The sequence below is a fragment of the Megascapheus bottae genome, chromosome 10 (assembly GCF_031878675.1).
Source record: "Megascapheus bottae isolate mThoBot1 chromosome 10, mThoBot2.hap1, whole genome shotgun sequence".
NCBI classification, from domain to species: Eukaryota; Metazoa; Chordata; class Mammalia; order Rodentia; family Geomyidae; genus Megascapheus; species Megascapheus bottae.
In genome coordinates this window covers 53,646,907-53,671,346 of record NC_143518.1, presented here as the reverse complement: position 1 = coordinate 53,671,346, position 24,440 = coordinate 53,646,907, and the positions used below count along the sequence as shown (strand labels likewise).

The window sequence follows — 24,440 nt, the reverse complement described above, 5'->3', positions numbered from 1 at the left end:
GAGTCTGCACCCTTCCCCCATTTCCTGTGCCCTGGAAGGGGTTGGGGAAGGCATCTGGTAACTGAGAAGAGGTGAATGTTTACAGATGGCAGTTATAATCCTGAGGGGGAAGCCTGCTTCTTCCTGGATGGTCCCCCAAGTAGTCTTTCACAGGTGACACTTTGAGCTGGGGTGGGGTAGTCTGGTAACAGAGGCTGTCTGGGATGTGACTCCTTTCCTTGCTGATGTGTATTCCAGGGATGCCTGAGACTGGGTCATGTCTACTACCTGAAACATCCAGCTTCCCTGCCCCCAACCAAGGGAAAGAGTTGGCAGTTAGCCTCTGAACGTCGGTATCCTGGCTAATACCTGTATCCCTTGATAGGGTCCAAGCTCTTCTCTGGCTGGCCTCTTCCCACCCTCACTGCTGATGGAGAGGCCAGTAGGGCTGTGTGAACAGTGTCACAGATGTTTCAGTATTATTTTAATGACAGTACTCAGAGACATCCTTTTTTTTTTTTAATTCTGAACAACAACAAGAAAAATCCACCCAATCCACACATTTCTGGAAAGTTCTATTTCCAACCGTCATTGCTTATCCCATTGGAGAAAAAAAAGGGGGGGTACCACAAGGAAGTTTATGGTCTTTGGGAGATGGCCTGGGGCTCTGACCATACAGGAGCTTGGAATGGGGAGGAAGAGATGGGAAGGAGCCTGCTGGGAACAGAGGCCACTTGCTCAACCCAGGAGTCAGGTGCAGGAGGAGAGGGAGCCATGGATTGCTCAGAAAGGCACAACTCAAGAGGCTCAGCATAAGCACATCTGGTCCTGTGGTCCCTTTCAGGAGGACCAGAGGAGACACCTTGTATGGTCCTAAGAGACTGGATTATTTCTAAAATGTGGAGCCCAGATGGGTTCTAGCCAGACACCTGTGTTGCCCTAGATACACCAATGTGGGGCACTTATGGAACTCAGCAGAACTGGAAAACATAGCAGAAGTGAGGATTGGGGTGGGCTGGAGACAAAATCCACGGTGTCTTGGAGGAAGGATAAAGGCTGTGGTTTAAGACAACATGTTTTTCTGTCAATATTAAAGGCGAGTTTAAACCAGGGAGTTACTTAGTTTCACCTAAAGTAGAGAAAGAAAATATAAAGCAATGGTAAAAAAAAAAAAAAAAGAAAAGAAAAAAAAAGAAAAAACAAAACCAAAGCTTCCTCAGAAGAAAGTATAGGTTTGAAGAGCCCACCCCCTCCCCTAGTATTCCTTAGTGAGACAGACAGAAGGCCAGGGGAGGGGGGGCGCTCTGGTGACAGAAGGCAGGGCTCGGGTGCAAATTCAGGAAGGCCATTAGCCTCCCTTGGACTTTCTTCAGCATGTCCTTCCCTCCAAGAAGACCGGGAAATGCTCGTCTTCTGCATTCAGGAAGCTGAATACGTAAAGGGTAGTAATCTACCCACCTCCCCCATGAAGGTGGAGAACCAGGAAGAGCCTTGGAGGGCAAAGTTAGGACGTGAGGGAATGTCACTTTCAGCCAAGAGGCTTTCACACAACCTGCCCAACCAAGTCACAGCTCTGTATCAGCCACCACGTGCTGTCTCGATGAATGGCCGTTTCTGGAGGTGGCCTGGCCGGTGCCGTTCTCCTGAGCCCCTCGGTTCACACTGGCCTTTCCCTGAGCCTCCGGGGAGGTTCCAGGTCCTGAGCTATAGCCCTGGCCTCCACCGTTCTCCGTGTAATAAGGCTCTTCGCCCTAGACAGTGTATAAATAGAGGATCATTATCTGGTGAGCAGGGGTGGGAGTGGAGGGGGCGGGAGGTAAGGGGAAGTCCAGGCAAGCAGCACAGGGGAGCAGAAGGGAAGTGGGAGTGGGGTGCTGCTGCATGTGAGACTCCTCTCTTCCTGAAGACTGGTCAGGGTTCCAGCTCCTAAAGGAGAAAGGACAGAGGAAAGGCACCATACAGTGCCACCAGGGCCCCCAGAGAATACCTGGTGGTCCTCAGGGTGAAATGACTTCCCTGGCCAGAGGTCAAGAGGGTCACACCTCAGCCTACACCCCCCCACACACACACACTCCCACCCAGAATATTTTTTTCCCTTGGGCTTTTTCAAGGCTAGCACTCTTACCAATTGAGCCACAGCACCACTTCCGGCTCTTTCTGTGTATGTGGTACCCAGGGATTGAACCCAAGGCTTCATGCATGCTAGGCAAGCACTCTACCACAAGGCTACGCTCTGGGCCCTGCCCAGAATATTTCAAGAGGATATTTTCCTTGTGAGCAAGGTGTTACTCCTGGGGACCTTTCATATGCTTGCAAATAAATTTAGCATGGCTCATTTAGCAGGAAATATAATGATCTGCCACGACCATGAGGAGGTGGGCAGTTCCACTGCCACTAACCCCACCCTCGGGAGGCAGACCCAATAGGTGCTGTGCTGTACACTGCTTCCATTCCCCCCTGGATTCAGGGTCTGCAGGAGCATCTCCCTAAGCAGAGCCACACACGAGTGCCTTCCTGCTATTTTCTCTCCCTCGATGACCTCCATGGACACCCCTGGAACACCACTGTCTTCCTTTCCCTCGCCTGGGACTTCCACACTGACCAGCCTTTCTCCTGCAGGGCTCCAGCTGCGACGGTTCATCAGGAAATAGCCAGTGGCGCCCAGAACAGCTAACAGGATTCCTGAGGTGACCAGCGCGATCAGGGTCTTCCGGGAATAGCTCTGGTGGCTCCCAAGATCTTGCTCTGTGAAATCTTGGATCCCCAGCTTGAGGAGACAGTACAGAAAAGGAAGTGTTACTTGTGGAAAGAAAGTTCTAGAAGAAACCTAGCCCAGACTAGACCCCCTGGTTATGGAAGAGCACATGGGTGTGTGTGTGTGTGTGTGTGTGTGTGTGTGTGTGTGTGTGTACTAAGACTTAAACTGAGGGTCTTGTGCTCTTGCCTAGCTTTCTGGGTGAAGGCTGACATTCTGCCACTGGAACCACGGCTTCCTTTTGAGCATTTTGTTGGTTAATTGGAGATAAGAGTCTCATGGACTTTTCTGCCCAGCCCGGCTTGAACCCATGTTCCTTAGATCTCAGGAAGATGAGAAAAGGGAAGGACTAAATATGATAATTACTTCCTCCTCTACTCCATCAGCTCCTCAACTCACTGTTCCCTCTGAGACCCACCATCCCAGTAATGAACTTACCTTTTTCAAGTCTGACTGGTACTTTTCCATAAGATGGAGTTTGCCAGAAAGTTCTAGAATGAGGAAACCGAGGCTGTTAAATTGACAAGTGAGAACAGCCCACACTCTTCTAGAAAAAGCTTCGATGGTCAGAGTGGTTCCCTCTGTCAAATTCTTCTCCTGGGAGACCCTGTGGTTTTCTTACCTCATCTCTTAACTTGAGCCCTCATCATTCCCTAACCCCTAGGACAGGTGTATCCTTACCTGTCCTGTTGGCCAAGACCAACAGGAGGCACTGAGGTTTAACCTCAGATTGGGCAAGGAGCAAGGAGCAAGTGGCTGATTCTGCCCCAGCCTTTTCCTTCCCACACAGTATCTGGATGAGGTCTTCACCTTTGTCCTTCTTAAACTCCTCCTGGAAAGACAGAAATGGAGAGCCCTGAGTCGAATCCAAATCTCAGATAATTCTGACAAAGCTCACACCATCACCCTCTCTAAGAAGTTTTTTTTTCCAAAATTCCACCTGAAAAAAAAATTACTGCTAACCATATACATACAAAGATGAGAAGCAAAAATGTTTAAAATGTCCTCAATACAAAACATGTATCGATTAGTATTTAAGACACCAGAGAACAAACCTAGGAAAAATAATCATCTTCCTTAAAAATTGCTTGTGCATGCATTTGCTATTCAAATTCAATTCAAAAGGAATTACCACAGGCAGGAAAACATTAAGAATACAATAGGAACAAAGAGAAGAATGCTTTGTTCCAAGTTATAAGAACCTCAAACAATGACAAGCAAGCCAAAGATGGTGAGAAGTAGAACACATATCTATGTCTCCAGGTTAAAGGGCCCTACAGGGGCTGCTTCCTTCTCACTGTCAATTAAAAAAAAATCCTCATTGAAAGCACTGCTCACATCAAAACTGCTTTTGTTGGTGTTGGTAGTGGTTATAGGTCTTGAACTCTGAATCTTGGCACTGTCTCTGAGCTCTCTTTACTCAAGGCTAGCATCCTACCACTTTGAGTCACGTAGAGTTTCCTTATGGTTAATTGGAGATAAGAGTCTCACAGACTATCCTGCCCTCACTAGCTTTGAACCATGAACCTCAGATCTCAGACTTCTGCATAGCTAGCTAGCATTACAGGCGTGAGCTACTGGTACCCAGAGAAACTGTGCTTTTGTTTGGTCTTTCCTTTCCTCTCTCCACTGAAAACATGGAGCTAAGTTTTGACGAAGCATACTCATCTATTTCAGGTTGCTGACTGGATACTAGGACTTAGGAACTCTGATCACTCTATAAAAACCAGGTCCTAGGGGCCAGGAGTTTGGCCTAGTGGTAGAGTGCTTGCCTAGCATGCATGAAAACCCGGGTTCGATTCCTCGGTACCATATACATAGGAAAAAGCCGGAAATGGTGCTGAGGCTCAAGTCCGAGGACAGTGCTCAGGCCCTGAGCTCAAGCCCAGGACTGGCAAAAAAAAAAAAAATAAAATAAAAACAGGTCCTAGGAAAGGTATGTCCTGAAGCATTGGCTCTGCCCTTCAAAACCTTGTTCTCATTTCCCCAGGACTTAACTCCAGCAGCCTGGACTACCAATGGCCTTTCCTGTGCAACTAAAATGAAGATTTTTCTCCTCTGTCCAGATGGCAGAGGAGGAAATACCTGGCAGTTCGGACACTTTCCTGTTAGGGGAACACTGCTTGGGCATGCGTGTGACAGTCCCATTAGACCTGAGCCTCACTGTAGGAGAAAGCTTCCTGTTTGTGGAGAAGACTGTGGCTTGTGGCAAGGGCAGAGGTCTTTCTGGTTGGAAAGGTGCCTGGGTATTTTCCGACTGCTGAGGCCCAAGACAGGAAAACCCAGGTTTCTTTGCTCCTCAAGGTCAAGACTGACCTCAGGCTCTCACTGGACTGTGAGGCGGCCCAGGGAAAGTAACTGGACTTGGAAGAGGCCAAGAGCATGACAGGCCACTCCAGGTCTCAGATACATGAGTCCCACAGTACCCTCAAAATGCCTCTTAAGGCCAGCTACCTGTGGCTCATGCTAAGAATGCTAGCTATTCAGGAGGCAGATCAAGGTTTGAAGCCAGCCCAGGCAGAAAAGCCCCTGTGAGAGTCTTATCTCCAATTTAACCACTCAAAATCCAGAAATGGAGCTGTGATTCTAAGTGGTAGAGTGGGAACCTTGAGTGAAAGAGCTCAGCAAAAGCACCCAGCCCTTAGAAGCCCTACAAATGACCAAAAAATTCCTCATAAGGAATTATAAAGAGGTTATAAAGAAATACTTAAGTCTCTGTTGATTCATGCCTCAGGAACATAGCCAGTTCTACAGATGCATCTAGTAAGGTCTTAGATAAAGGTTCTTCTAGAAAAATCTAGCTCTTGAAAACAGTATTTGTAGTAGGTAGTTAGCTCTAACCAAGCCCCGTATCCCAGGAGAACTGGGGAAACAGCTCTAAACTCAACTCTCTTAGGAGAGCCTTCCATGCTTCTCTGTGGCAAAGTACACTCCCTCCTGAGTACCTGGCCTCTGGATGAAAGAGACAGAGGCAGAGGAGACAGGAGGCAGAGGAGACAGGAGGATCTAAAGTAGTCATGACAAAATGGCACCTTTGTCCACTTGCATAGTGCTAAGCAGCACCCCTGAAAACCTCCAGGCATTGACACATATTGAGCCCTGAACATAAAATGCTATGTGAAAACCTGTCTGTGTAGGGGTCCATGTTATGCATCATGTGGGGGAGAGGGGCATCTATGAATCCCAGAGGATCAAACCACTTAGTTTGCATGTGTGGCAATTAGTAAATGAAGATGACTCAGTCTAGATCTGCCTCCTGTCTCCCACCACCCTAGGAGATTTGGTGGTAGAGGTGGGGGTAATATCTATAGGAGTGTGTGTATATGTGTTTGTTGGCTCTGTCTCTTAACATTATTGCTCAAAGTTAGCACTCTACCACTTGAGCCACAGCTCCACTTCTGGCTTTTGGGTAATTCATGGATTCTCAGAGTTTCCTGCCCATACTGGCTTGAACCAAACCCTCCCATCTCAGCCTTCGGAGGGAGTAGCTACCATTACAGACTGTTGCCTGGTACTTATATATATTTTGTAGGTGAAGAGTGAGACACAAAAACTGTCTACCAGATGAATGTCACAAATCAAAGTGTCCAAGTGAGGATAAGTCTGGCTTGAGGCTAGCAGAAACATTTCAAACCAAGCTTTCAAGAGGAAGTTGAACATTCTGTAGTAGAGACTTCTGGAGCTAGACCTGAACCATAAACTCAGAACACTCCAGGGACCCGAGACCTTGCCTCCACTTATTACTGTACCATTATGTCTCCTGCCTCCTGCCTCTCCTCAGGTTACCAACTGCAGATTCCCATTGAAGTTGATCTGGTCTCTGGACGCTGTTGGCTTACTCCTGTCATCCTAGCTACTCAGAAGTCTGAAATCCAAACAGGGAAAGGCACTGGGGTGGGAACGGCCAAGGTAGTCAAGCGTGTGAAAGTACACGCTGGCTCTGCCTAAGTCATGAGGAAACGTGTGTGTCTCTTCTCTCCATCATGGTTCTTGTTTCTTCTTTGTGGATCCCTGATCTTTAAGACGCAACTGATATGCCACCTCATGGGTGAAGGCAGCCATGTCTTCTGTAACATCTTTCATCCACCTAGCCATCAATCCTTGCTCTGCTATTCACTACAACTGTAAAAGTTATGCATCAGGTCTGTCAGATTCCTCAGCTAAAAAACTGGTTGTTGTTATGATTAAAGAGCTATATGGGAAACACAAGGTCCACTAGAAAAATGGCAGCTATTACTATTATTATTAACAATCACAATGCCCAGGCAGCTGCTGGTGGTTCACACATGTATTCCTAGCCATTCAGGAGGTTGAGATCTGGGGATCGCAGCCTGGGTAGACAAATCTAAAAGACATTTCTCTCCATTAACCTGCAAAAAAAAAAAATCCTGGAAATGGAGGTATGGCTCAAGTGGTAGAAAAAGCAGCTCTGAGAAGAAAAAGCCAAGCAAAAGCTCAAGGCCCCAAGTTCAAGCCCTAGTACTAGCATATGTACACACACACGTACACACACACAGCAATCCCTCCCAAAAAAAACAAGAGCAATAAAACAAGATACATTGTATTTATAAATTGATTTGAATTGAAACTCCCTCGTACAGCTTAAAGATGATAATAAATCTAGGATCTATATATGTTTTGTGGTCACTGTCCTTTCTCTCTAACTAGACTCTAACAAGACCCCTACAATGTATGTAATGTGTGGTGGGAGCTGAGGTTCACATTACATAATTGTGAACTCAGATTGCATTAATCATACCACCAAACACATAAAACAACTCAGGGACTTGTTTAACTGAACACTCCCAACTGGTTGGGCCTCTACTCTGGGCTCCTCCACCCCTCACTTAGTTTCTTGGACTAAATTCAAGGCATCCCAGCCGCTAGCCTCCCACACTGGAATCTCACTGCCTCAGTGAATTGTGTTTGGGCCTAGAGAGGAGAGCAGGTGGATCCTGAATAAAACACAATGCTTACTCCGGATGCTTGGAATAAACATCCTCCCCCAGGAGACCCCATGGGGGACTTAGATTTACCAGCTCCCGGAAGACAAGCTACTTTGCAAAAGGAAAAAAAATCATCCAACCTTTCTAGTGTGGATCCTTACACTTCTCCAACCCTGCAACCTTCTCCAACTACGGCTTTTTGTTTTGTTTTTAAAAGTCAGGGAGAACAGAAGAGGGGAGGTGCTCCCCCAAACGAAGAGAGATTGTCAGGATCAACCATTTCCCTGTAACTCTGCTCTACTTTCCAAGTAATGTTATTTTATTTTATTTTGGTTCTGAGGCTTGAACTCAGGGCCTGGGCACTTTCTCAGAGTGCTTTTACACAAGGCTAGTTCTCCACTGCTTTGAGCCACAGCGCCACTTTCAGTTTCTTGGTGGTTTATTGGCAGTAAGAGGTTCATGGACTTTTCTGCCTGGGCTGCCTTTGAACCAAGATCCTGAGGTCTCAGTCTCCTGAGTAGCTATGATTACAAGGGTGAGTCACTGGCCCCTGACGCTGGGCTCAAAGTCCTGTTTTCTTGTTTGCTGTGGGAGTATGATGCTGTAGGTAAAAACTTCGCTTACATAAGGACTGAAGTAATGAAGAGAAAGTCAGGGAACAAAGTGGGCCGCTAAGGGAGGACAGGAAATTAAGATTGTCTTCTGATCCTAGGCTCTTCCTCTTTGGGCTCTTTCTGGAAACTGACCCTTAGTAGTATCTGGGCAGAAGGTGAAGACAGAAGCTGTGAGGAGATAGGATGAGTCAAGCAAGGCTGGAGACATCTTGCTTCCCCTGAGGTCAACATGACAGAATAAGAATGATATGACTTTGTTGAGTTTAGCCACAGTTTGTGAAAATAATAAAACCATTTAACTATACTCTTCTTTTGCAAATTAATACAAAGAGCATATAATTAAAAAAAGGTGGCACCAATAAAAAGAAAGGTGGCGCTATGCAGATATTCTAAGAAAAAAAAAAGGACTATGGGAAAAAGACTTGAATTGGCATCTCTCCACAGAGAGGCAAATGTCTACTAAGGCTAGAGGAGTGGCTCAGTGTCAGTGGCTCAGTGCACAAGGGTTCAGGCTCAACCTTCAGTTCCACACACACACAGAAAGGCCAATAAGCACAAGAAAAAATGTGCGACATCATTAATCAGCAAGGAAATATGCACCAGAAACATGAGGTACCACTTCATAGTTGTTCCATGTTCTATGATTAAAAGATAATAATAAGTTGGGGAGGAGCTCATGTCTGTAATCTTACCTATTCAGTTGTGTGAGATCAGTGGATTGAAGCTAGCCTTGGCAGAAAAGTCTGTGAGGCTCTACTTACAACTAACTAGTGAAGAGGAGGAAGAGGAGGAGGAGGAGGAAGAGGTAGAGGAGGAGGAGGAGGAGGAGGAGATAGTGGTGGTGGTGGTGGGTGGAAATATGGTTCAAGTGGTATAGAACATCAGCCTTGAGTGGAAAAGTCAAGGGATTACAAGAGAGGTCCTGAGTATAAGACTCCATTCTTGGAAAGGAGAGAGCAATAGAGAAAGAAAAAGAGGAGAGAATTTTGACAAGAATGTAGGGAAACTGAGGCCGTTGTGTACTCACTGTTGGTAGAAACATGAAATGGCTCACTATGAAAACCTGTCATGTAATAAAGGAATGTAGTCAGCCATTGTTGGAATGCTGACCTAGTGTGGATGTACAAAGCCCTGGATTTCATTCCCAGTACTGGAAATCAAACAAAACACAAGCCAGTATGCTAGTGTCTCAAAAAAAAAAAAAAGTAAAAAACATGGGATGGGAACAGTGCTTGTGATTCTAGCTCTTCTTCGGGAGACCAATATGGGAAGGATCATTGTTCGAGGCAAACAATTCTTGAGATTCTCCTCCATCTCAACCAATGACATTCTGATATGATGGTACATGCCCATCATTCCAGCTAATTGGGAAGAGTAAAAGGGAGGATCAAATTCCAGAATGGCCTGGCCATCCATATGAGACCCTACCTGAAAAATAAAGCAAAGCAGTTGGAGCTTGGATATAGCTCTTACAGGCTTCCCTTAAATAGATTTTTAACCTGTAAGAAAATGTTTCCTTGCTTAAGTAAATATCTCCCTTCCCTTCTCCCCTTCCCTTCCTCCAGAGCCTTGTTACTTTCAGGAAATTGGATTTACTAAAACAAAGAAAGAAGGCCTGCTAGCCTCATTAACAATTAACACCATGCCATATACAGTTCTTACCGATGCAGGAAGACACTGAAGCAAGACACATTATTGTTTAAAAACTAGAAGAACCAAACTCAGCACTTGTGGCTCAGGCCTGTACAGTAATCCTAGCTACCCAGGAATCTGAGATCTGAAACAGTTCAAAGCAAATCCCTGCAGGAAGGTCTGTTCAGACTCATATCTCCAATTAACCACCAAAAAGTCTGAACAGAGTTGTGGCTGAAGTGGTAGAATGCTAGTCTTGAGCAAAAGAACGCAGGAATAGTACCACTGTCCTGGGTTCAAGCCTTAGTACCAAATCAAAAACACACAGCCTGAATCGTCTATATCTAAACATCTTAACAGAAAAGCAAGTTTAAGTTTCACACCAAATGACAAATGTAATTAAAATAGATTTTGCCTTTTTTGCCCACCAGATGGGGCCTCTAAACCCAAAGTAACCAAAGCCTACTACACATGTAGACCCCTGATACAGTGCAGCCTCATGGAAGATGACTGGAGGAAGTCCCGGGGAAGGCATTGGTGGAGAAAGGAAGTAGAGAGGGAGGACTTACACAGCTGGAGGTCTCATTTAGCTCCAAACAGATTCCCTGTGTCAACCTTACTTCTCGAATGCCAGAGCATTTGATTTCTCCCTGTATCAAAACAAAGCAAAGTAAATATGTAAGCATACCTCCCTCCTTTCCACTTCGGTTTCTGTGAAATACTCTCTTTACAAATATGGACAGAAGGCGGGGAATGTGACTTAGTGGCAGAGTGCTTGCCTAGCTTGCATGAAGCCCCCGAGTTCAATTCCTCCGTACCACATGAACAGAAAAGGCTGAAAGTGGTGCCGTGGCTCAAAAGGCAGAGTAATAGCCTTGAGCAAAAGAAGCTTAGGGACAGTGCCCAGGTCCTTAGTTCAAGCCTCAGGACTAGCAAAAATAAAATAAAATATGGACAGAGATGAGTGCTGGTGGCTTACACCTGTAATCCTAGCTACTCAGGGGGCTGAGATCTGCAGCGCTGGCAGTAAAGTCTGTGAAACTCTTATCTCCAATTAACCATCAGAAAACCAGAAGTGGTGTTGTGGCACCAAGCCTTGAGCAAAAGAGCTCAGGGGCAGCAAGCAGGCCCTGAGTTAAAGCCTTATGATGGACCAAAATAAATAAAGCAAATTTTATAATCAGCCAGAAGACTAGATTTTTTTAATGCAGGTTAAAGCTATCCACAAGCCAAAACCCCAAAAGATAAAATAGTCCAAAATCCTATACTTTTTTGAGTGTCAATGCGATGCCATGAGTACAAGATTCAACACCACTCAACTTTTGTTTCATGCACAATATTAACAGATAGAAAACCAGCTTTAGGCTATGTGTATATGGTATACCTAAAGCCAGATGCTGAAGGTTAATGATTTACAATACTATCTACTCAATAGGCTGGGAATCGAAGGATTGAGGTTCAAAGCCAGCCTGGGCAGGAAAGTCCATGAAACTCTGAGGTCCAATTAACTAGCAATAAACCATAAGTGGAGGTGGGGGTTAAAGTGCCAGACTTGAGTAAAAAAGCTAAGGGACAGAGCCCAGGCTCTGAGTTCAAGCCCCAGTACTGTTACACACACACTCACACACACACACCACATAAAATAAGGTGAATATTGTGTTTTAACTCATCATGATATCTCATACCTATATAAATTTGCCAACATTTAAAAAAAACCAAAAACCCTGAATTCCAAACCACTTTACATCCCAAATATTTTGGAAATGCAGCTGCACCGTCTTCCGTCATCTCTCACTCTCCTCATCGGGTAATTAATCTTTCTGCTACAAGGCTGGGCTTGTAGACAAGAGGCTATTGCAGTCTTGATAAATGATCAGCTTAGACATTGGAGAAACAGGAGAAGACCTTTTCCCAAGTAGTCTGATTACCCTGCTATCACCGTACACTTGTGGGAAGGTAGGTCTTGGTGACGTCCATTTCCCTTCTGGCTTCAAAGATTCCCCAGATTCTTACGTTGGCTCTTTAAAAACAGAAACCAGACAGGCCCCTCATGCCTGGCCTTACACTCCACACCCTCATATTTTTTTCCTTTCATGCTGCTGAGCTTGCTATGCCTGTGTGCCCAGAGCTCACCTGAGCCAATGGCATCTACACTGATGTCCTAGCTCTGGCTAGCACCAAATTCTCTCCAGTGGATGGAACACTCTTTGCCTTAAACATTTTGGGAAAAGCAACTCCAGTAAATAAGGGGTAATGGATTCTAAATATTCCCTCAAAAGGAAGTGTTGCCTTGGTCAAAGGGGTTAAAAAGAACCACAGGCAACTAGACTGGATTTCGTGGTCCTTCTTTACCTCTACTCCCCCAAAAGGTAATACCCAAAGCATAGGTTAGCCTTGAAATACGACCCCAGCCTCTTCTCCCTCTTTATTTAGTGTGTGTGTGTGTGTGTGTGTGTGTGTGTGTGTGTGTGTGAGAGACAGACAGACAGACAGACAGACCGTCCTAGGGCTGAACTCAGGGACACTATGTGAACTTTTTTTGCTCAAGGCTAGCACTCTACCATTTGAAGCACATCTCCACATTCGGGCTGTATTGGTGTTGTGGAGGGGTGTGGTTTATTAGAGATAAGCATTTCACAGGCTGTCCTTTTATAGGCTGGGTTTGCACCACAATCCTCAGATCTCAGCCTCCAGAGTAGGGAGGATTACAGGTAACTGGTTCCAGCTTATATTGTTTTCTTTTTCCTTCTCTTTTGGGACCAGGATCTTGTACACTTACTTGACGTTTTGTTCTATAATTTGACTCATACCTCTACTTCTGGCTTTTTGTTGGTTAGCTGGAAATAAAGAGTCTCTTGGATTTGTCTTCTTGGGCTGGTTTCAAACTGTGATCCTCTATCTCAGGTTCCTGAGTAACTAGGATTACAGGCATGAGCCACCACTGCCCAATCTCTTCTCTTTCTACCCCTCTTAGGAATACTCAATACACATTCCCACACAAAGGAGCGCCTGCTTGCCTACGTAGGATGTGAGAAGCAAGCTGCCTTTTTTGGTTTGTTCGCTTGTTTGCCCCAGTCACTTACCTTGACAGAGGCAGGGGTAGGAGAAGATGGTGTGTGGAGCTCAGGGGCTGATGTCATCACAGGACTCGTGTTCTTGGGTGAGTGATCCGTAACATTTACAGGTGGAAAACTGGGCTTTGAGGTCATCTCTGAAGTGGAAAAGTTGGCTGGGGTAGTGGCCACTGGGGGGGCCACAGAGGTCCGTGACTGGACAGAAGAATTTGTGGTCACCAGGAGAGTCCCAGAGGTAGATTTGAAGGTGACAGTGGTCTCTGAAACAGACCAAGACAGTGGTATTTGTGTATGTGCACATACACACAGGAACGCCACACATACACAAACACACGCTCTTAGTTCACAGCAGGGACTTGGCCTTCTACACAGAACTAGAAGTTGCTGAGGAGATCACGGCCACTGCAGATCCCACCTGACCCAATTCATTTCAAGACAGCTGCTGGAACCATAGCGATGGTGTAAGATATCCAGGTTGCCCTCCGAATTCTAAATTAGATGAACTAGATGCTGCTCCACTCGAGAGAAAGAAGAAACCAAGGTGAACCTAGATCCACCATTTTCCTTAATTTGGAAGAGATCTGAGATCTGAATAGAGTCCTCATCTGAGCCTTTTTTATGACAAACCGGGTCACCAAGGGTGGACAGGTCCCCAGTGAGACAGCTGCCAATGCACCAGCCCAAGAAAGTCACCATAGGCAGAACCATCTAGAACTTACTTTAGCATACTAGTATGATGCCCAAACAATGAATGTTGAGGGCCTGATGGGGAAGTCTGCTAGCATTGTAAATGCTCTGCTCAGGCACCTGTTACTTTGCTCTGAAACCTGAGCAATTCTCTTTACCTGCTGTGGCTGTTGTGGTCTCACTGCTCTCCTGAGAAACTGGGTGGGAGCTGGTAATTTCCAGGATACTTGATGTGGTGGGGCTCTCACTGGATGCAATGGTAGTAACACCGGAAACTGTTCTCTGGGTAGGAGATGGCTCTACAGTTGTCAAGTTACCCTGCTGAGAGAACCCAGAGGCTAGAGGGGAATAAGAAAAACAGAGAGAATAGCTTAGTTAGACCTTCTGGGAACTTCATGACATCGCGGAATTCAATGTGTTGACTTCAGATGGACTCTGGAATAGTCTCTGCTGCCCTGGCAAAGGGGAAGAATAAAAATATCCTCCCTAGCCATGTGTAGTGGTTCACACCTGGAATGCCACCTACTTGGGAGGTACAGATAGGGAGGATTGAGGTTCAAGGCCAGTCTGGGCAAAAACTTAGTGGGAACCCCCTATTTCAACAAATAAGTGACTTACCTTTAAAATTTCAGCTACCCAGGAGACATAGGCCAAAAGCCAAAAAAAAAAAAGTAGGCAAAAAACTATCTAGCAAAATAGGGCCAGGACCATGGCTCAAGTACAATAGCACCCACTGAGCAAATCCTACTCTGAGTTCAAATAGTCGTGCCACCAAAAGAATATTCTCCTGAAGAGGAAATTCATTTTTTACCTAAATATAAAAGTAAAAAAATCCATAATCATATGTCTATGATAATTTCATTTATAAGATGGTAAAGTTACAAGCAATAAAGTGAATCATAAGATAAATAGAGTAGGTATTAATATGCCCTAATCATTACTGCTCGGAGGAAGAAGAGTAAGACCTCAAGTAAGGCACTCCACATAGGTGTACAAGCTCCCCACAGTGTGGGTAGGAAGGAGAGGAGGGAAGTGGCTGGAGTCAGAATTCATCTCTTTCTGACCACTCACACAGTATGTGCTGAGTTCCAAGATCGTAAGACTTCCAGATCCAAGGCTAGCATTCTAGGTAGCATGAAGGAAGGTCTGTCTAGTAATAAAGATAGAAGATAATATGTTTATCAGTTAGTTGGCCTAAAGTATTTAGACATATACAGGAAGTGAGCCTCTCTTGTATCCTGGCCTTGGGGCCTATAAATATTAGAGGTAGGCTTGATTGCTGAAGCTCACACCCAGAGAAGGAAGAAAAGCCCCCCAGGCTTTTACACTAGAGTTTTTCCCTAAGTTTTCCTGCTTGAGCTCTCCATCTGTATTTTTCAGAGATTTCCTAACTAAAAATCAATGTAGAAGGAAATCTTCAGCTTTCCTCAACTTCAACTGGGGAATCAGATTTTCAACTTTCAAGTCAATCTGAGGACAAGAATGTGTCCCCTAAAGTGACTCATCCCCCTACACCCACCTTTCTCCCCAGCCTACTATAAGCACACTGATATTACCAGTGACTGCAAATATTTGATAATAATAGTAATTAATATTCATATTATTAGGCCGATATTCTTGAGCCAAAGCTCCCCTTCTGGCTTTTTTTTTTTTTTTTTTTTTTTTTGCTGTTTCACTGGACTTTTCTGCCCTAGGTGGTTTTGAATGGTGATCATCTGATCTCAGCCTCCTGAATAGCTAGGATTATAGATGTGAGCCACCTGGCACCTGGACAAATTCTTACACCTTTATCTCATTGCACTTTCAAGTAAATTGCTCTTACCTGCAGCTAACCCTCTGGGGTCTTGATTCCCTAACTCACTATGTCCCAAACGACTAACTACGACATCCACAGAGTAACTGGAACTTGCCTTGTCAGTGTGTAGCCAATAACAACATTATTCATATGAATGGGGGGAGGAATGATATTCTTCTCTTCATCCTAAAGATGAAGAACCTAAGCCATCAAGGTGTTAACCAAAATAGATGAGCCAAGATCACAATGGGGCTGATTCTTGAGGCAGGCGGATATGTCTCCAAACCACTGGAGACAAAACAAAACAAAAACAAAAACAAAAAACAAAACCCATGGGTAGATTCCCAAGGACTTAGCTAAACAGTGAGTCAATCAGAACAAAATATAGTGAAGTCTACTTTCTTCTTAGGACCCATGCACCACTCTGACTCTATGAACTCATTTAGGGAGCAGGTGTTTGTATCATTCGGTCCTAGAATGAAAGAATTATGCTCTTAAGGCATTTCCCTTGGAAGTTCCCCTTAGATGGACCTCTTTCTGCCCACACCCTCCCCGCTTTCCTCAAACACATCAATTCTTGGGAATCCCATCTGGTCCAACCTGGCCCTGCCCTATTCCCTCTCCAAAGGAAGCTGTGCCTCACTGAAGTGATGTAATGCTTTTGAACCCCCTCCCCCGAGGGACCTCTTTCACCCAGACAAACACTTTTGAACTTTTCCAGATGTGAAGCGAAGCCTGATGCTAGCTCCGAGGACAGAGGTGCCTGTTCCAGAAGAATGAAGCAACTCTGGGTCTAGGCCAGCCACGGGCCTGCTGGGGACAGGCTCCCAGCCACAGCAGCCAACTCCCTCTCAGTCAAGCATGGTGAAGATGGGGCAGCAGGATCTGCCTGCTAAGAAGAAGGGGAAATCCAATCTCAGATTCACTGATCTGAGCTGAGTGAGCAGAGAAGCTGCCGAGACCCTTGAGAAACAGGACAAGGAAGCAGAGCAGAAAGGCAAGTCTAAGTAGACTAGGTGTGAATTCTCATGAAGCAAGGGGACACAATAGCCAGTGCCTGAGAGCGGGTCCTGACCTACGCACTAGAGCACCGGTTCTCATTGATGGATGTCCCTAGGGCACCCTTGACAGAGCTCATGTGAAGAGAGAATCTTGGAAGAATGCCATCCTATGGGTCAGGATGGACCACAGGTCTCTTTTTATCCTCTCCTCCCATGCACAGCCATGGCATAGAATCATCAAACACTAGCCTTTCTTGGTCTGAGCTCTGATCTCAACTCCATAGGGGAATAAAAGCAGCCAACAGTGAGATGCAGAAAGGCCATAATGAAATCTCCACTCTATCCCCTGACCAGCTTTACTTCCAACCCTGCAGAGAACTGCACTGCAACTCAGAGCAGTTTTCTCTAGTTTACTGCTCTGTCTATCCTTATCAGCCATGCCAGGGGTAAGAAGGACAATAATCTAACCCTAGCCGTCTTATATGATCTTTACTCATGCATGAACTTAGATAGGGAAGGAGAAAGAGTCTAGTCTTTAGAATAAAGACTGTAAGAATTCTCTCAGAGTGAAAATTTATGTAGTAAAATTCACACCTAGACTTAATCAGAGGCTTTTAAAAATGTTTTTGTTCAGAAACCACTCTAATAAGTTTGGATGCCTTGATACCTTAGCCAATAAAGTTAAAAATTAGAAGCCAATAATAAGAATTAACAGCCAAAAACTAAGAAAGCAAAATGAATGTAAAACAGGAATACAAAGCCACAGTGGTCTGGAGTCTAGAGTAGGAGTAAGTAGAGACGCACCTTAATAAATTTATTAGTAAATATCACTGAACTATAGCAAAGATACATTATTTTTACTCTGCATTTGAGTCATCAGAGTTGAAGTTATTTGGGGGAAGGAGAGTTCTAAGGAAACAGAGGTATGTGCAATCTATTTCGAAGATTCCTACTTTCAATTAGTAAAGGAAAGATTCTTTTGGTCATTAAAGAGGATTTACAAACCCTAAGGGATCCAGTAAGTTATTACCAAAATAGTAAAACTTTCATACTGATAAGAGGCTGAGGGCTAGGAATGTGGCTTAGTGGTAGTATGGTTTGCCTAATACGCATGAGGTCCTGGGTTCGATTTCTCAGTACCACATAAACAGAAAAAACTGGAAGTGGCACTGTAGTTCAAGTGGTAGAGTGCTAGCCTTGAGCAAAAGAAGCTAGAGCCAGTGTCCAGGCTTCGGGTTCCAGCCCCAGAACTAGCAAAAAAAAAAAAAAGAGGTTGTGCTCTTACTTGTTTTGTTTGTTTTTACTGACCTCCTTAATTTTCTCTATTTCCTGATTTTCTAGCCCATCAGCTCATAAATCCATCCATCATTCCATCCATCCATCCTCTGTCCATCTATCCACCCATCCAAATGCTACCTGCCAGCCCAGAAAAATACACTGAGAGTTCTTGGGTACCTTAGATAGAAGGCCCCTGCCACTAGGAGGTGAACACACAGCCTCAGGGCTGGGAAGGCAGAAACCACCCAGAAAACAGACTCAGATCATGTTCTTAACTGTGAAGTCAGCAGGGCTAAGAAATTAACTTTGGTCAACTAGCTGGAAAGTGAACTCTTTTAAGCGCTCCCTCTCTGGTAAAATAGGGATAAAAGCAGACCCTGTTTTCTAGTTACGCTGAAGAACAAAGGAGATTGGGAAGTGTAAAGCAGTCTGGCTGGTACTGCTCAAAACTCTGCAGCTACCTCCAGGATAGGCCCCTTCCTTTAGGCCCCTTCCTTTTGTCCCCAAGAGCTGCATGCTTATCTCTCTCACTCATCTGGCACAACATCGCACATGCTGTTTCCTCAGGATAGGTCTAACTGTCAGCCTGGATTGCAGCATAAATTTCTTGAGCGTCAGGCCCATTTTTATATGTGTATGTTCTGCACAGGAGACTTAGAAGAATCCTGGGATGTCAGGAGCAGGAGCAGCAAGGAATAGCCCAGTGGGTGTAAAACAACCGCCTCTAGGTACCAGGTTTCCTTTGGATGCTCTGATTGAACTTTTAAGCAAGGGCCCATGTGAAGACAGCCAAGATTCAGAGTTCTAGAAACCAAGTGACAATCCTAAGGGCCCGATGTTAATCACATCAAGATCAGAGGGGCAAACTATGGCTGTTGAAACAAATTCCATCTGGGAGCTGATTTTGTATAGCCAGTCAGCTAAGCACCATGTTTCCATTTTTAAGGATCGAAAAAAAGGCAAAATAGAACACGAATCACAAACCATAGATGGCCTCTCAAGCCTAAAATATTTATGATCTGGCCCTTTTATCAGAAGCTTGCTCACTATGAAAAAAGAAATTGAGGAGTCAAATAACGTTAAAATCCATTTCACTTACAGTGTATCTGTACTTTTTTTTTAAACTTTCACCGCCAATGGCACACAAAGCATGTTGCTCAGTCCATCAGACAGCACAGGAACCAATTTCTGACCTTCCCTGTATATTAATGTCACTGTGATTTAAGTAAATCCCCTGAAGACTTTATAATCTAGTGAAGCCAACTAGAAGTCTTTAGAGATTTTCATGAAGGACCAAATGAAACCTACAATCCACAGACTAGAATTAGAACAATGACTAGAAGTTATAAGAAGGCTAATTTCACTGCAATAGAATAAAAGAATTTCATGTAATTTTTTTTTTTGCCAATCCTGGGGCTTGAACTCAGGGCCTGAGCACTGTCTTTGGGCTTTCTCAAGGGTGGAGTTCTACCACTTGAACCACAGCACCACTTCTGGCTTTTTCTGCATATGTAGTAGAGAGGAATCAAACCTGGGTCTTTGTGCACAGTTGGCAAGCACTCTACCACTAGGTCAAACTCCTGGCCCCTTCGTGTAATGGATTTTTTTAATAGGATGAACTGCTATAGGAGATAAGTGAGCTACCAATATTCTCTGAGAGTATTTAGGAAGCATCTTGGTTAGAGGCATCTTTCACCTGTGATCTTCCATGAGATCCCTTTGGAACTATCATAAAGGTTCATGCCTTCCTCAGCTTTTGGGGCTAAACACAGGTGTGACTCTACACCAAGGTATGTGTCTGCAGGATACTGAGAGAGCATGCTAGCAAGCCAGTAGTTATTAGTCAGGGCTCATCTTGGCTTCACCCACTTACTATGGAACTTTAGTGTCCTGAGGTTTTTCTCCTCCTGCCTCTCTCTATTTTCCTAAAGTTTTAGACTCCTAGGTGGCAGCTTGATGTCTCCTTCTAAGTCCGTATGGCACTACTGCCCTGTCAGCTAGCCTAACACCTTTGTCTTTTAGACTCTCAAGAGAACTAGTCACAGAAGCCAGAAGCCAAGTGTGTATAGGCAATTTTTGTATGTATGTGTGCCACTCCTGAGGCTTTAGCCAGGGCTTAGATGTTGTCCCTTAGCTTTTTTTTTTTTTGCCAATCTTGGGACTTGAACTCAGGGCCTGATCACTATCCTGGGCATTCTCAAGGCACCACTTCTGGCTTTTACTGTGCATGTGGTACTGAGGAATCAAACCCAGAGCTTTGAGCATGCTAGGTAAATTCTCTACCACTAGGCCCCATTCCTTAGATTTTTTTTTTAATTCAAGCCTGGCAGTTTACCACTTGAGTCACAGCTCCACTTCTGTCTTTTTGGTGGTTAACTAGAGATAAGAATCTCACAGACTTTTCTGCCCAAGGTGGTTTTTCAACTGTAATCCTCAGATCTCAGCATCCTGAGAATCTAGGATTACAGGTATAAGCAACAGGCACCTAGCACTTTTCACTGAAGGTTTAAGCACCTGGAGCAAGATTACAAGGAAGACCAAAAGAGACCCTGGCACAATTCTGAAACATTAGTTATCACTATGCTAATGAATCCACATTAAGGAATCTCCCTGGATCTCTACCCATCACAGTATCTCTTCCTCTACAAAAATATCTCTCTCTCCTCCTCCCTCCCCATGCTCTGGAGCCTTCAGCCTTTTTGTCTCTTGGCCCAGCCAAACATAATGTTCCAGTCTATCAAATTTGCCATTCTGACTCCTGTCTACTCTTGCACATCCAAGGCACATTTTCTTAAGCAATGGAGCAAGCTATGTAGAGATACTAAACGCTTGATTTCCTTCCTTCCTTCCTTCTTTCCTCCTTCCTTCTTTCCTTCCCTCCCTCTTTCTCTTTCTTTCCTTCTTTCTTCCTTCCTTCCTTCCTTTCTTCCAGATCAGGAAGGGGCAGACTTCCCACTTAAGCCAGAGGCCTTTTCCTTTGTATCTCAAGGGAAGTGATTCATTCCAAACCTGGATCTAGAAGGTACGTGTGCATATGTGGAGGGAAGGCTGCCTTGCTATGCCTCCCTTTTGCATTGGCAATCTTTCTTCTCAAGGAACGTGTGTCTCTCTCCTGTCTAGGGGTCTTGAGGCGAAAGATGGTAGAGAAAGGTGTTTTCATTTCTAAGCTCAGACAGGAAGAAAGTGTTCTCATTTGGGAAGTCAAAGCCCAAAACAAACATGAAAATTCTACCCTGGCCATGATGAGAATTTTCTTCTGGAGATAGTGTTCTTGTTCATTGTCTATACCTTCATATGTTTGGTTGGCCACACTACAAGGCATTTAGTTGATGAACCAAAGTCCATGAGACAAGCTAGAGAACCACACAGCCCTGAAAGCAAGCCCAGAGCCTCCAGTCCAGAAGCTAAAGGAAATCAGACAACTTGGTGTAAAAATCTGAAATGGATTCCCCCTTTTAATCTGCTGGCTTGCCCTCCCCGCCCCCCCCCTACTTTAAGGACTAGGTGCCTGAGTTTATCTGCTGTTCAATACTTCTTGCCCAGAGCTTTAGGAGACAAAGGCTTTTGGAGACTGAGGGAAAGAATGGGATGAAGACAAGTGAATGAAGGAATCTAAAGGGATAAACAAAGGAGTCCTAGGGCCCTGCAGGTTTCATCAGTCAAACAGGAATGCTGCCCAAGACCTGGCTGCGCTGACCTGACAAAAAGCTGATAGACAAGGGGGACCACTGACTTAGTCAGAGGTCCCCAGGGCTGCTCTCTGTGGCCATGTGGCAACGAGTCAAAGGGTGGAGTCCTCTCCCCTCTGGAAAATATCTGATAAAATTATTTTCCCTTTTCTCTTCCCCCACTTACTTGTAACCCAGACAGGATATGGGTGTGGGGTCCACAAGCATGAAGAACCCAAAGGAAGAAAAGGAATGTGACCAGGCAGCCCTGGAGGGTGTTGTCAGAATGAGAGAACGGGAAAGCTTTGGAGGAAAGATATCCTGAACGTGATAAAAGGGACGCTGTACTTATACTCAGCAGCTGGTGGCAGGACAGTGCCGCCTGGTAATCCCTGGCCTCCTGGCCTCTGGTTTCTGATTTACTCACTCTTAAGAGAGAGCCTAAAGCTGGGCACTGGTGGCTCATGTTTGTAATCCTAGCTACTCAGGAGGCTGAGATCTGAGGATCGTGGTTCAAAGCCACCCTAGGCACAAAAGTCCATACGACTCTTATCTCCAATTAGCCACCAAAAAACTGGAAGTGACCCTGTGGCTCAAGTGGCAGAGCACTAGCCTTGAGCTGAAGAGCTTAGGGACAGTGCCCAAGCCCAGAGTTCAAGCCCCGTGACTGACCAAAAGGTGGGGGGGAGGGAGAGAGACCTAAGTGTGGTTAGCTGGTGTGCCTTTGTACACATCAAGTTCTCAGCCAGATGGAAAAATGACTTTCCCAGCACTTTGTTGGGGCAGTGATAAGGGAACACGAAAACTTCCAGTAATAATAACAATTTTTGCAATGGCTGGTTGATAGCATTTAAGTGCAGTCACTCATTTTATTTATCTCATAATGTACTCCAGGATATAAAACAATTTCTTCAGAGAAAGAGAGGAAGGAGTAGGAGGAGAAGGAGGAAGAAGAAGAGGAGGAGGAAGAGAAAGAGGACAAGGAAGGAGGAAGAAGGGGAGAAGAGAAGAAAGAAAACAAACAAGCAAGCAAGCAAGCAAGAAAATCAAAAGGAGGGAAGGAAGGAAAGGAAAAAAGAGAAGGGAGGGAAGGAAATATCAAAACCCTAGAGAACTCTTGGGGAGGCCTAGAGTAACAACTGGCCCAAGTAGTCTGACAAGATGAAATGGGGATCCACGCCCAGTTTAACTCCTGTTCTATGAGGCTGTCCAAAAGGGCATGCACATCCAGGATCCCAAACAAGCCATCAGAGAGCCTAACTCAGCTTCTCCCAGCGGGTCACCAGCTGTTTCCAACAGAGGAGGACCCAGAGAAGACCTGGAGCAAAGACACTCAGCTCCTCTGCATATGTGGTGGGTGGCCTTTAGGCCTCAGAGACTATGGAATCTGGTGCCCCAGAAGGCTAAAAGCAAGTGAAAGCAATTTCCTGATTTTAAGTGTAGTGACATATGCATAGAATATGGCTCACACCTGTAATCTTAGCTACTCAGGAGACAGATCTGATGACCATGAGTCAAAACCACTACAGGCACTAGAAAGTCACGAAACTTGAATTGCCAACTAACCAGTGATAAGGAGACAGAAGGAGAGCTGTAACTCTAGTGGTAGAGAGCCAGTCTTGAGCAAAGAAGCTAAGGGGCAGTGGCCAAAACATGAATTGAAGCCCCAGTACCCATACTAACATATGAAAAAAATAAAATAAAATGTAGAATCCTAGCCTCCAACAAAAGCAATTAAGGAGAGTTATTGAGTGCCTATTACTTTTTTTTTTTTTTTTGCCAACCGGGAGAGCAAGACCTTTAGAGGTAGGATGTGTGGGTGCGCGAGAAGTGTTCTGGCCTGTCCACTCGCTTTAGAATTCGAAGGGGAACAGGGCAAGAAAATGCCAGTGCAACAAGTCTGAATTCGTGCAGGGGCGAGGAGAGGAGAGAGCAGGAGGAGGCACCTACGAAACTGCCCCCACCTTCCCTTCAGTGAACGGACTGTTCCTTCATTCCAAACTCCTCCGCTCACCTAGCTCGGCCTGCCCCGGGGCGCGGGGCCTCCGGGGCGCGGGGCCTCCGGAGCGCGGGGCCTCCGGGGCGCGGGGCCCGCGTCTCACCCTGGTTGGCTTCGCTGGCAATTCCTCACCGTCCTCACCTCGGCGGAAGGTGGGCGCCTGGGCCCTCCCTGGCCCCCAAGCAGCTCCAGCTGTTGCTTTCTGCCTCAACCCACAGCTACACAAACTTTCCCGCTCCTTTCCTTCTCCCCCATCTCCCGCTCCTACCTCCAACTTTGCGCTCTGCACCTTGGGCAATGCCAGAGATCCTGGCGTCTCCAAGTCAAAGTCAGCAAAGCAAACCCTCTTTCCTGGCTGACGCCTAATCCAATCCACATTCCCGCCTTGGTGGCTTCGCCTCCCTCCGCCAGCGCTCCCCAGGTGAGGCGCTAGCCCGGGCCGGTGCCGCCCTGGGAGACGGAGCCTGGGTGGGGCCGGCGGTGGGGGGTGGAGGGAGTCCCTTCCCTGGGATCGGCGGCCGGGTGGGGTGGCTCGGCCGCCCCGGGAGAGCTCGATCCCTCCCAGGTCGGGGCTGGCGCGGTGTGCGGTCCATACTCACGCAGCAAACTCAGCAGGCAGAGCGCGGTCCAGCCCCGCGGCATCCCGGGCCCCGCGCGCGCGCCCCTGCGAACCAGCATCCTTCCCGCGCCGCCGCTGCTGCTGCTGCCGGGGAGGGAGAGACGCGCTGGAGTGCTAGACCACCGCTCCGCCGGCCGGCGGGACGCGCGCTCCTCCCGCCCCCTGCGCCCGGGAGGGGGTGGGGGGTTCTCGCTTTTCCCTCCCCTCCTCCCTCCCTCCCCCGGGAGGCTTGGCAAGGCCGGCCCCTCGCCTTGGCTGCCACTAACGTGAGCTTCCTTGGTTAGTCCCAGAGACGGAGGAGGCCGGGAGGAGGGAGGCTGGGGTTGCCGCCGCAGCGTGGTCGAGGCCAAAAGGGGTGGATGTTTTGTGTGGCTCCAGACTCCTCGCCCTGGA

General features: G+C 46.1%; 1 protein-coding gene across 2 annotated transcripts; it reads right to left on the bottom strand.

Moving 5' to 3' along the window:
* Positions 1–1,247: 1,247 nt before the first annotated feature.
* On the bottom strand, positions 1,248–24,195 carry Cd34 (CD34 molecule). Of its 2 annotated transcripts, none has more exons than XM_090341283.1 (8): positions 24,028–24,194; positions 13,846–14,025; positions 13,010–13,260; positions 10,496–10,576; positions 3,416–3,566; positions 3,173–3,225; positions 2,582–2,746; positions 1,248–1,730 (listed from the first exon to the last, which is right to left on the bottom strand). In XM_090341283.1, exons 1-8 carry the CDS (start codon positions 24,104–24,106, stop codon positions 1,545–1,547), a joined length of 1,146 nt encoding a protein of 381 aa, XP_090197409.1. In that variant the 5' UTR covers positions 24,107–24,194; the 3' UTR covers positions 1,248–1,544. The 2 variants fall into 2 exon arrangements, with proteins under 2 accessions (XP_090197409.1, XP_090197410.1); XM_090341284.1 differs by lacking the exon at positions 1,248–1,730 and adding an exon at positions 1,781–1,905 and having other exon boundaries at positions 24,028–24,195.
* Positions 24,196–24,440: the final 245 nt, after the last annotated feature.

Bases quoted from the DNA above. Each gene is read 5' to 3' on its own strand.
- Cd34 (XM_090341283.1), bottom strand. From the start codon at position 24,106: ATGCTGGTTCGCAGGGGCGCGCGCGCGGGGCCCGGGATGCCGCGGGGC. The intron at 13,261-13,845 runs GTAAAGAGAATT...GGTCTGTTTCAG, and splicing joins GACCACAACAGCCACAGCAG to AGACCACTGTCACCTTCAAA. The intron at 1,731-2,581 runs GTCAGTGTGGAA...TACACTGTCTAG, and splicing joins GCCCTGCAGGAGAAAGGCTG to GGCGAAGAGCCTTATTACAC.